This window comes from Colius striatus, chromosome 10 (assembly GCF_028858725.1).
Source record: "Colius striatus isolate bColStr4 chromosome 10, bColStr4.1.hap1, whole genome shotgun sequence".
Classification (NCBI taxonomy): Eukaryota; Metazoa; Chordata; class Aves; order Coliiformes; family Coliidae; genus Colius; species Colius striatus.
Window position 1 is genome coordinate 26,510,826 of NC_084768.1, and position 13,612 is coordinate 26,524,437.

The 13,612-nt window shown below is 40.5% G+C and overlaps 1 protein-coding gene across 2 annotated transcripts in view; it reads left to right on the top strand.

The window, feature by feature from the left end:
- TTC39A (tetratricopeptide repeat domain 39A) overlaps window positions 1-11,444 on the top strand; it is a 48,790-nt gene extending 37,346 nt beyond the window's left edge. For both annotated transcript variants that reach the window (XM_062003962.1, XM_062003963.1), the window contains 6 exons: window positions 88-179; window positions 1,142-1,262; window positions 3,406-3,517; window positions 5,819-5,933; window positions 6,627-6,743; window positions 9,506-11,444. In XM_062003962.1, the coding sequence (XP_061859946.1) occupies window positions 88-179; window positions 1,142-1,262; window positions 3,406-3,517; window positions 5,819-5,933; window positions 6,627-6,743; window positions 9,506-9,626 (678 nt within the window). In that variant the 3' untranslated portion in view covers window positions 9,627-11,444. The remainder of the gene's footprint in view (window positions 1-87; window positions 180-1,141; window positions 1,263-3,405; window positions 3,518-5,818; window positions 5,934-6,626; window positions 6,744-9,505) is intronic.
- The last annotated feature ends 2,168 nt before the right edge of the window (window positions 11,445-13,612 follow it).

A 13,612-nucleotide genomic window follows, 5' to 3' on the forward strand; every position in this document is an offset into this window, starting at 1 on the left:
CTTTGTTGCTGTTTTTTTGCATTATATCAATAATGGTGACGCTGTAAATTCATTTTTCTGTATAGATATTCTTGATTGCTTTTGCAGGCTACTTATATTTACATGAAAGCTGCTTATCTCAGTATGTTTGGGCCAGATGACTGCAGTCCTTTTGGAGACAGCGAAGCTGAATTATTTAGGTAAAATTTGCTTACTCCCAGTTACAACAGTTTCCCATCTTTTCACCACATCACAGTGCTGGGGGAGGAGAGGCAAAATTATTCATTGTTCAGTTTGGAAGATTTGCACAAACAGCATTGGATCAGTAAGAAATTGCAGCATCAAACATTCCCTTAGACTAAAGTAGACCCTGAGTTCAGAGAGCCTGGAAGTACTTTAGGGATAGGATATTAGGTCTGTCAGCCATGCAGTGGCTGCTGCTGCTGCATGTAATATTCACATTCTTTTGCAGTTATTTCCTTTAATCAAAATGGCATGTAAGATATGAAAGCCTTCAATGGATTATGCTACCAAATATATGCCTCCTTAGTGGAGACATGAGTACAAATATGAAATAGTTAAAAGTGCAAGTGGATATAGGCATTATTAACACCGAGTGAACCTGATTGTTTAAGCTCAAAAATGTCTAAATCTTACTGAGACAAAGAGAATTAATTCTTTTGGGGTTTACGATTGAGCTATAAAATCTAAATATCATCTTTAATATGCTTACAATATATTGATACTTTTCAGATTTTCCATCTCTTACATAATCATTACAAGCAGATTTCACTGAATTTGGTATCCACTATGAAGTGGAGGGTGGGAGGAATACTGACAAAAGCTAGCTTGCCTCTTCCTTAATCTGTGAAGAGAAATGAGCCCTTTTTAAGTTAGGTGCATCGTCTAATTTATTCTTTGGGTGGGGAAGAGTCCCTCTTCCTCCTTCTTGATTAAAGAGGAAGCCTAGAGATATACGTGCCCCGCATCAAGGCGTATTTGTGAATATGTATTGCTCAGCTTCCCCGGAGGCAGCAATAGCTCAGCGTGCAACAGCTTTTTAAAGTTCTCTTTCACTTGACTTTTTTTTTTTAAGTTTTAATATTTTTTTCCCCAAGGTTTGCAGAGGAAATATTCCTTAAGTTTTCCTTTGAACTTTCAGGATTGTTCCCAGTTTGAAACTGAAAATTGCAGGGAAATCTCTGCCTACTGAAAAGTTTGCAATTCGGAAAGCTCGACGGTATCTTTCATCAAACCCCATTCCTTTGCCTGTTCCACCTTTGGTAAGTTAGACATATTCTCCCCTCTCTTAACTCTTTTTTTTTTTAATTGTGGAAATAAACCCCAAAATAATTAGAATAGTATCTTTTCCATGTTTCTAAGGTAAAACCTCTGCAGGAGACTGGAATGTTCCCAAAGTCAAGCCAAATGAATGCAAGGAATGCTGTAGAACTGGGGCATGCACCAGCCACAGGGAACTAAGCCAGTTGTTTGTGACACATAAATGTGTTGCATGTGTAACTCATTATTCCAGCTATAGACTAGCATGCTGCTAACAGCTTTCTTTTGATTCCCCATTGAGGAACTTTGCCCTAGGTCTCGTCTGTCATGTGTCATTTACTGAGACTTCTAAAAGAAGACTTTAAGGTACAAGTTACAGAGTGGGAGGGAAATCAAGGCAGCTGCAAGAGTTAGGGACTGTGTATAGGCATCTGTTTAATGTTTTCAATTTGGTGCTCTCCAGAGCACCTCATGAGTGCTGGGATGAAGCAACCAAATCCTTTAACCACTCCAGAAAACCATTTCATGCTGTTGATTTTGGGTTTTGGCCTGTAATGCTGGCCAGTTCCCTGTGGCCAGATGAGAAAAGCTGCATAAGGCACCCGTTGCCTCGCTCGTGGTGCACTTGTAAAGGGCTCGTAAAAGAAGATAAAAGGATTTTGAGTCCACAGGTTTGCCAAGTGCAGTGGTGTTAACATTTGCAGTGCTTTGAGCTGTTATGTTTGAGAAACAGATGACTAGTTAGTAAATAACTCTTCAAGAAAATGCCTTGACAAGGAGAGCCCTTGGAGACACCAGTGAGTAGTCATTTCTCAGCCCACCATCTGGGTGTGTGACACAATGCTTCTTGAAGAAGTATAGTTGTTACAGCAGAGCGTGGGTATTTGCTAGGGGCCACTTTACACTAAGTCTTAAGACTGAAATGAGAGAAATAATTAGGTTACTTTGCCTTTCAAGTTTCAGAGATTGTAGAGTAAGAAATGAACACGCCTGGGCTTTGGCTGGGCTGTTCTAATGGGATTTTGGCAGAACAGGTTTCTGTGCTACGAGCTCTCCTTGGAGTGGCCAGACACTGCGTCCTTTGTTTCTGCTGCACTTGCATTTCTGAGGCAGCAGATGCCGCAGCTGAACAGTTAAAAGCATCGAGGGTGTGGAATTGGGTGCAGAATCTCATCTCTAGGATTTTTCTTTTCACTATGAGGGAACTTGGTGAGAGGAGCAAGTCTTAGGTAGAGTAAATGCAGTTTGAATACTTCTGTTTCAAATCCATGTTAACAAAGGTACGCTAAGTTCAGCACAGCTTTCCACTCAGTAGTGAAAGCAACAGTGACTGAGGTTAATATCCTGTTTCATCTATTCTAGCCTGACAGCTTTTTGTACTGTAGTTTCAGAAGTCAGTTATTCTTTACAGAAATTTGACTGCAAAGCTTTCAGTTACCAAATCCAGACTAGGTCATATAAACAGACAGACTAACTTGCCATGAGACCTGTCATAGGTCTAGATAATATTTCCATCTTCAGCTTTGTGATTGGTGATGGCAATGGTAACATTTTGTCTGATGATAAACCCCAAGAGAGAACCCCAGTAACAAATAGGAATTAAATATTTTAAAGTAAAATTGACTCCAAGAACAGTGGAATAAGAAGGAAGTTCCCTCTGTGGGAACGTCAAACAGACCTGAGGTGTTTAGAGGGTGTGGTTTTCTTTTGCTTTGTTGTTCTGAGATTTTGTGCTTTTTAATGAAAGCAACACATTGCAGTTATTTATAGTTACTACTGCCCTGGCTAGGATAGAACTGGAAAACAAGAGGAGACCCTATTCAAGAGACAGCCATATGCCATGAATGTTTTCAGTCTCTTTTGTTGGTACTCACCTTCACCTGTTAGGTTGTGTTTGCATTCTGTCTGAGCAACCTTCCTTGCATTGTATGTTGTAGATGGCTCTTTAGTTGTTTCCCAGGGCTAATTTGTTCTAAAAACCAATGTAACAAGTGTTAAGTTGCAATGAAAATATGTTTTGACAAACTGACTGTTTATTTAAGGAATCTGTAACTTGTTCATCGTGCAGAGATAAAGTATTTGATGCCTGCTGTAATTTGATCCAGTGCTGTAATTAATGATGCTGTCATTTCTCCCTGACCCTAGGAAATGATGTATATCTGGAATGGCTATGCTGTAATTGGAAAATGTCCCAACTTAACAGAAGGCATGTTGGAGACTTTAATTGAAGCAGAAGAAGCATTGGCAAGAAGCTCAGGTAATCAGTGATAAGGTTTAAGCAGGTATTTTACAGTGCCATAGCTAAAGATATTATCTGTGAATAGAGACACTCATTAGTGACATTAATCTGATTGTAGGAGGAACATAAATAATGAAACCATAAACTGTTTATGCAGATAGGAATAATTTTCCTTTCTAATATAACAATAACTTACAATAGTAGCAAGTGCCTTTTCCATCAACAGAGGTGTATTAGGAATAGTTTATGACACATACCAAAGGACTGATTATTTTACTAGATCAAACTCATCATATGCATTGGCTTGATTACTTGGATCGTGAAGCTTTGTTATCCTCAGATACTGTATTTCAGTTTTGAAGGATAAATAGAGGGAGAAAAGGCAGACTTCTGCTTTAAAAGTGCTGTCACTTTATGATGTGACCTTGGACTGAATGACATTTGTGTGTCAACAGTATCCTATAGAAAGCTGGGACAGCAGGGAAGAGCTTTCTTTGCACTATGCATGAGTGTAATGTAGTATTGAATTGCAGCAGCATCTGCTACTGCATCTTCTGTCAGTCTGTTAATTAGCCATCCCTGAGAAAGTTGAATCCATGTTTATGTCATGCCAATCTTTCCCAACAACTGTGGGAGCACAACCAGTCTGCACAGCTTTTCTCACAAAGTTTTCCCTTACTAAACATTTGATCTTATTGTTACATACTAATTTCCTGCAAAAGGATCGAGTCCCTGTTGATAGAGGAATATAGGCTAAATCACTGCATTGCAGTCTTTTCTAGGACCTTGGTCTTCCCATGCACTTTGTGTTACACAAGATTTCAAAGCGTTGCTTGAAAGACTGGCTAAAGCCACGTGTTTCTTAGTTAATAGAGGAAGAAAAAAAGGAATAATATTTTCATTGAAAGTGTCATCTTAGAATAAGGCTTCTGGCCCTTTTACCTTCTTTATCTCCCATGGATTACATTATCTTTAATATGTGAAGGTGTTCCCTTTTTTCTTTGTTGGTAAATTGTGATAAAGGCTGTTTTTTGCAGGGGTTTGTAGAAGCTGATTCATGTTTATAAAACACTCTGAGGACATGTAATGGACAGGTGGTGTATGTTTTAAACATGCCAACAATTTGAAGTACTACCTATTCCAAATAGTGACTTGCTGCTTTCCTGACAGTGTTTGGGGCTAAACTATTGTATTTTCAAGTATTTTCTCTGGTCCTAGCAGCATTATACCATGTAAAAGGGAGTCTCTTAGTAGAAGCATCACCTAGAAATACAATTATGCATGTTAGATTTGCATCTAGAATAGATCCCTAAATGTTTGCTTATGCAATCCAGGGCAGTTTGTCGAATGTAAGCAGAGTAAATACATGTATGTGAACGTGTTCTTGGGACAGATGTTCACAAGACACAACTGATCTGCTTCTTTTTTTATTCTGATGAAATATTTTGTCTGTGACTTTAGGTCATCATGCTGTGCACACACTTGATTTGTCAACTTTTGCCCTTTTCTCTGTTCTGTCTAAATTAGTTTGCTGCATAGTCTTCGAGTATCTTCCCTGAGATTTACTTTGGTGACATAAGTATGTAGGGGCCTCTGTGGGATCTAGCAATAGAAGTGATTCCAGTTGTAGGATCAAGGCCTCTACCTGCACAGTCCAAAGGGAAGCAGCTGTTTCATGCAGCATTTAAGACTGGGGTGACAGAGGAAGAACCAGGTAAGGTTTAGAGTGGTGAGAACAAGGTGACGTTCAGTAGCATGAGATGCAGCATCGCACGTTTTGCAGGATTTCCTTTGTAAAAGGGTGAGAAGAAGGTATGGTAAGAAAATGAGGAGATGTGAGGTGCAGGTAGCAAAGTCTGGCATATTTTTGTTTAGCCAAATGAAGATGGAGAACTGATAAAACACTTTTATATGAATAGGTCATGTGACTAGAAGCCAAGGAAGAAAAGCTCTACATACTGAGGGGAAATAAAGGCATAAGATTAAGACATTATTAATTGGACCTCACCATTTCCAAAGTGGGCACCTTAAACTAGTTTTTAGGTGTCAGAACAAGAAGACTGTGGAGCAGCCTTTCAGCAGGAGTAGGGAGGGAAAGGACAGCCCAACAATTTTTAGACAAAGTTTGAAGGGTGTATGGAAAGGTTGATGCGTGTTTATCTCTGCATTAAATGAACTACATTGACCAGTTTGTTTCTTCTGTCCTGCATTCCAGTAAATGGATTGTGCTTATCTCTACCTTTGTGAAAGTTTCCTTTCAGGTAGGAAAGTCTCTGCTGCTTGAGTTTTCTGAAATGTGCCTTTTACTTCATCTTGCAGCCACAGAATTACTAGCAGATGACCAGTGCGTGATAAAACTGTTAAAGGGCTTATGCCTCAAGCATCTGGGCAAGATCTCAGAAGCAGAAGACCATTTTAATTACATCTATTTAAAGTGAGTTTTCATACCTGACATATAGGAGAACTTTTCAGTTTCTCAGTAATAGAGGAGATGCAGCTGTGATACGAGTAAAAGGGAGAGAGCTGCAGCACCTTCAGGAGTTATTTTAGTTGCTTTGATATCAAGGAATTGCAGTTTTAATTGACAGTGTTGTTAGCCCCGTATGGAGGAAGAAATGCACATCTGTACGTTTTACTGAGGTATTTTCTCCTTTTTGGGGGGACTATATAGGTGCATAAAATTTTTGAGACACCACTTCCCTTTTTTTTGCAACCTCCCTCTTAGCAGTTGTGAAGGAGCTGCACCCAGAAAGCCAAATGCAGTCAGGAGAGACAGATTGCAGCATGATGGTGTTTGGATCTTCCATACATCATGCAGTGAATGGCATCTCTTTTTGTCAGTTCACATGGCTAGAGCTCACAGTACTGTCATCTCTTCTAGTACTTCTCTGATAATTAAGGCAGCATTTCATAATCCTGAGAAATAATGTGCTGTGTGGGCTGATTATGCAAAATACACATCTAATAACCTGAAAGGTAGCTTTGCATGGAGAACATGTAACAGTTGGGATACAGATTGATTGCCCTTTCTGATCTTAGCTAATCTATTTATTTGTGTTTGGAGCTATTAAATGAGGGAAACAAAATATCATTTCAAGATCTTGAGGCTGTTTCTTTTCCAATGCAGTGAGAAGAAGATAAAATATGACCATTATCTCATCCCAAATGCCTTGCTGGAGCTGGCATTACTGTATCTAGACCAGGATAGAAGAGAAGAAGCAATAAAACTACTGGAAAGAGCAAAGTAAGCAAATGAAAAGCCTGTGCTGATGTCTGCTGGGTTGGTATGGTATTTTACTGGTTAAGCAGGAAGCAGAAACTTTCACTAATATCATGGAAAGTCATTGTTTAGGTTTTATCAATGGAAGCGTGTGTGCCTTGTGCCAGTTTGGAGCTTTCTAGTGGTAGACATTAGCTGATCTTTCAGTCTGGGACTTGCTCATCTGTTCTGATAAGAGCAAAAACTTTTTAAAGATGTTAAGAGGAAAGTCAAAGGCTTCCACAGAAATAACAAAAAGCAATAATCTTTGCAGTCTTTCTACTTATTCGTAAAAGATGTATTAAACTAAATCAAAGCTCTGTGTTGCGCTAAAACAGCATTACTCAAACTGATGGCTAGCAATGCTGGTTCCTTTCCTTGATGAAATACACTGAAGATAATGCTTCAGGTTGCATCTAGTATCTTTGTATTGTTCCATCTGCATCTGAAAGGCAGCTGAAACTCCTGCTTTTACTGTTTTTTACTGCTTTGTGTGACTGGATTTTCTAGCAAAGTAGGTTTATCAGGGACAGTTGGACTTGATCACGTGTTAATATAAATACGGGGTTTGTCTTTGTGCCTTTACTTCTCTACTGAGCCAAAATTTCAGGGTGTGGGGATCAAAACCAAGCAACCCTCACCCTCTTGAAGCATCCTGCAACAGAGTAGCTCCCTTCTCTGCCAGGATCCTGAATGAGTCCAGATGTCTGCATCTTTCCAAGTGCAGTCACCCTGGTCACTGCCACAGGTGTGAGCAGCTACAAATCTGATATCTATCCCCAAGTTTCAAAGAGGTCAGGTAGAGTATGTGTGTTGAGCTGTTGTCCAAGTCAGTCCACAATGCAAAACAGAGTGGTGAATCCATCTGGTGCTTCTGTCACTTGGTGCTCAGCCATTGCACCCTTCCCCTGACAGCTCTCAGAGGCTCAGGTCACAGGTCCCCTTGAGGGAAGGTATTTGCCTTAAAGAAGTTTGCCAGCTGACAGCAGCTCTTAAAATTTTGGTTTGATCCAGTGTTATGTAAAGCTACTTCCCAGACTTTCTGTGCTCAAAGAACTCATGGAAACTGTAATGATATCCAGAAAATAAAACCACCACAAAACCTGGCTTTGTTTCATTAAAAAGTCATTTAAAAAAGAGTGCAGTCCTATGTTTCCACCTGTAGCTGTTACACTGCATCAGAATGGCCAGGATTTGTAAGCTTTCACCTAAGAATGCTTGCATGTCTTTGAAGCCACTAGAGGGAGAAGGCATTGTCCATGGTGGATTTCAGGGCTGCAGAGTTATGTTTGCAATTGGCAGGAGTGCAGACGAGCACTTGGCTTGTGCATGACACTTGATTTGCTTGACCTAAATCTACATGCTGCTGCTGGCTTGAGTGTTTCCACTCTGGGAAAAAGAGTGGAAGGAGATGATGAACAGTTGTAGCTTGGTCATGCATGGAAATATTTCTATGGCTGTAAGCTACAAGCAAGACTATCAGCCTGCTGATAAATACAATATCTGCCTGACAAAATCTACTTCAACAAAAAACTCCAAAGAGTTTCAGATCAGCATCCAGAAGAACTCAACAACCTCCTCTTCTCAGCCAGCCTCTTGGGTGCTGCACACATAAAAACCTAAGCTGGTGTAGGATGGGTATGGAATTTCCCAGAGAGGCTACCACTGCCCCAGTGACAGATTGCATGCTTCCATGCTTCATTTGCATTATGAATTTTGAGTTTAAATTCCTCTAAAACATACACACTGTTTAATACTTAATGTTATGTTTCTGTAAAGCTGACAAATATCTTCTAAAAGAAAATGAGCATGGTCTTAATCCTCTTTGGTATTAGGATTCTGTAGCCAACCTGCAGGAGCTGACATGCTAATTCCTACTAAGTAGGATCTACACTTTCTATGTGGTCCTAGGGGCACATTGATTTTATATATATATATATAAGCTTTTCCATGAAAATAGGGATTTTATTTTTAATGTTTCTGTAACTTTAGAGCATAACAACTACTGCAGCTTATAGACAGATGACACTGCTGAGTCAGCAGCTAGATGTTTGTAGAGGAAGTCCTGCCAGTCTTACCCTGGGCTGAATTGCTCCTCAAAAGCTGATAGAGAGTCTTGTGTGTGTGCCCACTTTCTCTTTCCAAGGTTCTAGGGCATCAAAGTGTCTGGCCTTATTTCCTACATGCAGCACACACCACTGACAACCATAGGATGGAGATGAGATGTTTCCCTCTTCTGGTTCAGAACAGCTTCTCTCTCTCTTTTTTTCTTATGTTTTTGTATGTTTTTCTCTTCTGCCCTTCCTTGAAATGTGGCTGTTGAATGAAGAGGAGCCTGTCTTATTAAAAATGTTTTGTAAAATGCTGAAAAGGTTTTGTGTTCACATGTGTCAATTATGCTTTTAGAGAAAAAGAGATCTAATTTGTGAATGCAAACTGAGTGGGTGTTGCAGATATTTAACATGGAGTCAATGTTTTGATTGAGTGGACCAGATCTAATTACTTATAAAGCTATACTTTTCTGGTAATTGCTGGACAGTGGAACTACAAATAATGAACAAAGAGCTTCATTGTTTGACTAGGAACACATGCCTTGTATTTTAGAGTAGGCAGCAAAGGAGCTTGTGAAGAAAGGCTTTTTTTTGCTGTCTATGGTTGTTTGGCTTAGGACAATAATATAAAGATAACTTGAAAATGTTTTAAAATAAATATATATATTCATCAGAGTGGATCTGCTTTTGTTTTAGACAAAACTACAAGAATTACTCCATGGAAACAAGAACACATTTCAGAATCCAAGCTGCCCTGCACCAAGCCAAATCCGCCCCAGAAAATGGAATGCACTCTGGAGCCTCGGCAGTGTCGTAACTTTTTCTTCTTTGATGTCCTGTTTGCTGCAAACTTTGGTGCAGAAAAGTACTGACACTTTACAATAATTTTTTTTTCTTCTCTTTCAAGTCAGTGAGAAACCAAATCATTTAAAATTTCAAAGGTGATGCATAAAACGTTAATCCAGTGTAGTACATGGCAAAAAACCCAACCCCCTCACAAAGCAACCGTAACCCTGGAAAATACTCCATTTCCAGCCGTGGCTTTTTGAATCCTTACATCTGTGTCATTCATTTTTCAGTCCTGTGTGCCTTTTCCTTATGTTCACAACATTTGCCACAACATCAAGGGGAGCAATTGGAAAAAAACCAAAACCCCAACACCCAAACAACAAAACTTTAAAGACACATGGATTGAATCTCAGTCAGCTATCGGTGTTTGTTTGAATTCATCCTGCCAGCAGCTGAGAAAGAAGCATCACTTTTTCCAAGTACCTACAGAATTGAAACGGTGGGAGAAAATGTTGGTGCACAAGAGACACAGCAGGGAGGAGCTCTGAATCCTGGGCATTTCTCATTGTGCATGGAATGCTTCTCTTGACCAGTTTTTACTGGTTATATTTTTGCTTCTGTAAGAAACTTGCTGGTGGAAAAAAAAATGGTCTCGCTTACGCAAGTATCTTGACTTTAATTTGGTTTTCATGTCAAGTCTGCTGCTTGTAGCAGCTGAGTGATTTAATGAGGATTTGGGGGAGGGGATGACAGTATAAAACTACATCACTTTGACAAGTTTCAAACAGGAGGTCCTTAGGAAAAAAAGGTTTTTTCATCAGAAAGAATGCGATCCGAGGTTTCTGTCAAATTTAAGGCACGTGTCCTTGAAGGTCACTTCAGAAACACCAATATTGCATTTGGCTGCACAGCAATGCAAGAGTTACTGGGACAGTCGATTCCTTCTTGAACCCATTGGTGGTAGTTCTGCCTGACTGCAGATGTCCAGTTTCAAATGTTGATGCTTCCCATGTTAAAATGCTGGGGTTGGAGCAGGCTCCCTTGGCACACTTGTCAGAAAGGAGAACCCTTTCTCTTTTTGCTCTTTATATTGATCTTTTGGGGGAATTTCTGTGTAAGTGGCTATGAGAACAGAGCAGTGAGCTAGGTCTGCTTTCCAGTGCTTTCTGCCATAGAATTGCTGCTTTTCTGTAAGGCTGGTGAAGTCAGACAGAACACATATCTGACTTGTATTTACTGTTCTCCAGGCCAGCTCCATGTTTGTATGCCTGTGGCTTTTTGGGGCACACTTCTACCTCCCTTTTGAAAGAGCTTCCTCAGACACCTTCTGCTATGTGGAGATGGGAGAGGTCTTCTGGCAGCCCCTTTTCTCTGATGGAGATGTTTGTCAGGAAGACTCATATCTGTGTACCTCACAGTGAATGTCCTTTTGAAAGTGATTGTTCCCAGCAGAAGAGAAAGTTGACAGTTTATAGCTCTGCTTTTACCTTCTCTAAGGAAATTATGTTGTTTTATAACTGCAAATTAAAAGGCAAGGAGACAGAACCACCTGTTTCTCAACATGGAAAACTTGCATTATCTTAAAAACAGACACTCTTTGTAAGTCTTCCCAAGTTGAAGTCCTAGATGAAGAATGCATTTTTTAAAGGGATTTTCTCAGTCAAATTCAGTTGAGACAGATTTCTCAATTCAGACAAAATTCAGTACAAAGGGTTATGCTATTTACATATTGCACACCAAAACTTAAGTGTAAAAATTCAGTCATCCTTTGTATAGAATAAAAAAAGGTTCTTGTTCTATCTCATGCATCTAACGCCTCTTCTTCCAGTCGTGCCCTTTTCAAATATTTTGGCAGTCTTGGCATCTTTTAAGCAAGCAATGCCATGAAAATTGTCATAAATTTCCTTTGCAGAAAGTGAACAATCCTTCTGACTGTAGATTCATCTGTCAAGGCCACTGAAACGCTCTTTGAAATGTCACCCACCACCAAGTTTGGCCTGATCTTTGCACAAAGGACACACTGTTGCAGCTCCCCTGGTTCTCTGCAGCAATGAAAATCCCAAGGTTTTCAGTTGAGCCCAAACACCCGTCATCATGGGCCCGATCTCCAGCTCCAGCTGAGGGCTTTGCAGTTAGCTGGGATCTACTGGCCTGTGCTTTCACTCTGACTTTTCACCTCCCAAGCAATAGGAAATAGTCACCTTCCTGATGCAACAACAAAGATTGTTACAGACTGTCATTTTCTGATCTCACTGAAGGAAGGTAACCCCTGACTTGCTAAAGGATGAATGGAGGGTTTGATATGTTGTCAGTGTTACATGGTTTTCAGTGTGTTACGAGTTGTCCACCAGGACGTGTTGTTCATCCATGTACCTAATTTTGATGCTTTTCCATGGCAGGGATCAAAAACTCAGTGGTGTCAGAGTCTGGGCTGGAAGGTCTTTGCTGGGATTTGTTTTTCCATTGCTTCTCCTGAAGCTGCTGCATCCTGCCTGAAGCAGCTCTCCAGAATGGTAAACTGCTTCATCAGTCTGGAGTCACAAGGAACGAGGGGAAGCACAACTGACACAACTTCTCAGACAGGCTCAGTGTTCAGTATATTCACCTACCAGGAAATAGCAGATACTCTAATGGAATCACAGATCAAGGATTTCCAGCATGGCCTAAGACTCGGGAAACATAAGTACTACTTGAGATGGATATAGTCAACACCTCATTTGCAGTAGGAGCACTTCCTCCTGCTTTGAAACCTTGACTTGTCTGACTAACACTAGAGAAACCCACCCTGTGTACTAGGCTTAAACCAACAGTTGCTGGTATCACTTCAGTCCTCAGCAAAGCCAGAGAAGCTAAACAAAGGCAAGCTACTAACACATATAGCAGCAGAGAGTTTCGTGCACTTGGTGGGACCTTTATCACAAAACTTATGAACTTTATTTCTTCTCCTATGTACCTTTCTTTTTATAGTAGCACTGATAAGGGGTTTCCTGCTGAGGAGGGGTAGAAATCCATACTCTGTTTCCTGGATGTCTGCAGCGATTGGCACAGTGCCCATGTGGTATTGCTCTCACCTGAAGGAGGTAGTACCCAGGAAGGATGAAGCAGTAAAATGGGCATCACTTTTATTGTTAGATCAGATGTGTGGTCTCTCTTTAAACTGAAGAGAGGATATGGGCTTGAAAAGCCAGCAGGTTATGCTGAGGTGTAAGTACATCAACACCCACCTCCTGTAGGTAACACAGGTGAGAGAATCTGTCAGATGAAGAACAAGGGGCTGGAGCTGCACCTGGTCACAGGTTATCTTGATCAGAAGAGATTCTGATGAAGTCACAAATGTAATTTGGAAACACTCACTTAGGATTGCTCAACTAAAGCAGTAGCACAGAAACAAGCTTCGGTCTGTTACTGAGAGGCAGCTCTATTACCACCTACAATCAACTTGTCCTGTCCTGGAGGGTTAGTTTAGAAGATGCCCCGTTCTGACAATGCCTGGCCTCGAGTTCTTTACTCTGCAGTGATACAGCATTCAAAACTTTACTTAGGAAACTTTGCCTTTTATAAAACCCAGCAGCAGCAAACAGGATCAAGTCTAACATTTCCTCCCATTTAACACTGCTTTGGCATTACATTCTTTAGTGAGTGCCTTAGTATTTCTAGTGATCTATGGCCTGGGTCCAAGACTACTAGATGATCATGAGGTGATAGTTCTGACAGCTTGCATGCTTCTGGCCCGCCAGAAGCATCAATTCTCCCTGGTGAGAAACAAGGCTTTCTTAGAGGTCAGACCCAGAATGCAAAAGGCACTTCCAAGACTTTAAATACAACCCCTCAGCCTCCAGTGCCACCTGCCAGATGCATTTCTTTGCCTTCTCAAGCATAAAAACACAGCAGCCGAGCAAATGTACATGAAATGACCAAAACAATGCATTCCATACAATTCCCCCTCTGGGAGGAAGAGGAGAAGATAAAGAGGTGAGTCATGTTGTTTACTGCTGTACAGGAAAATGGTTAATG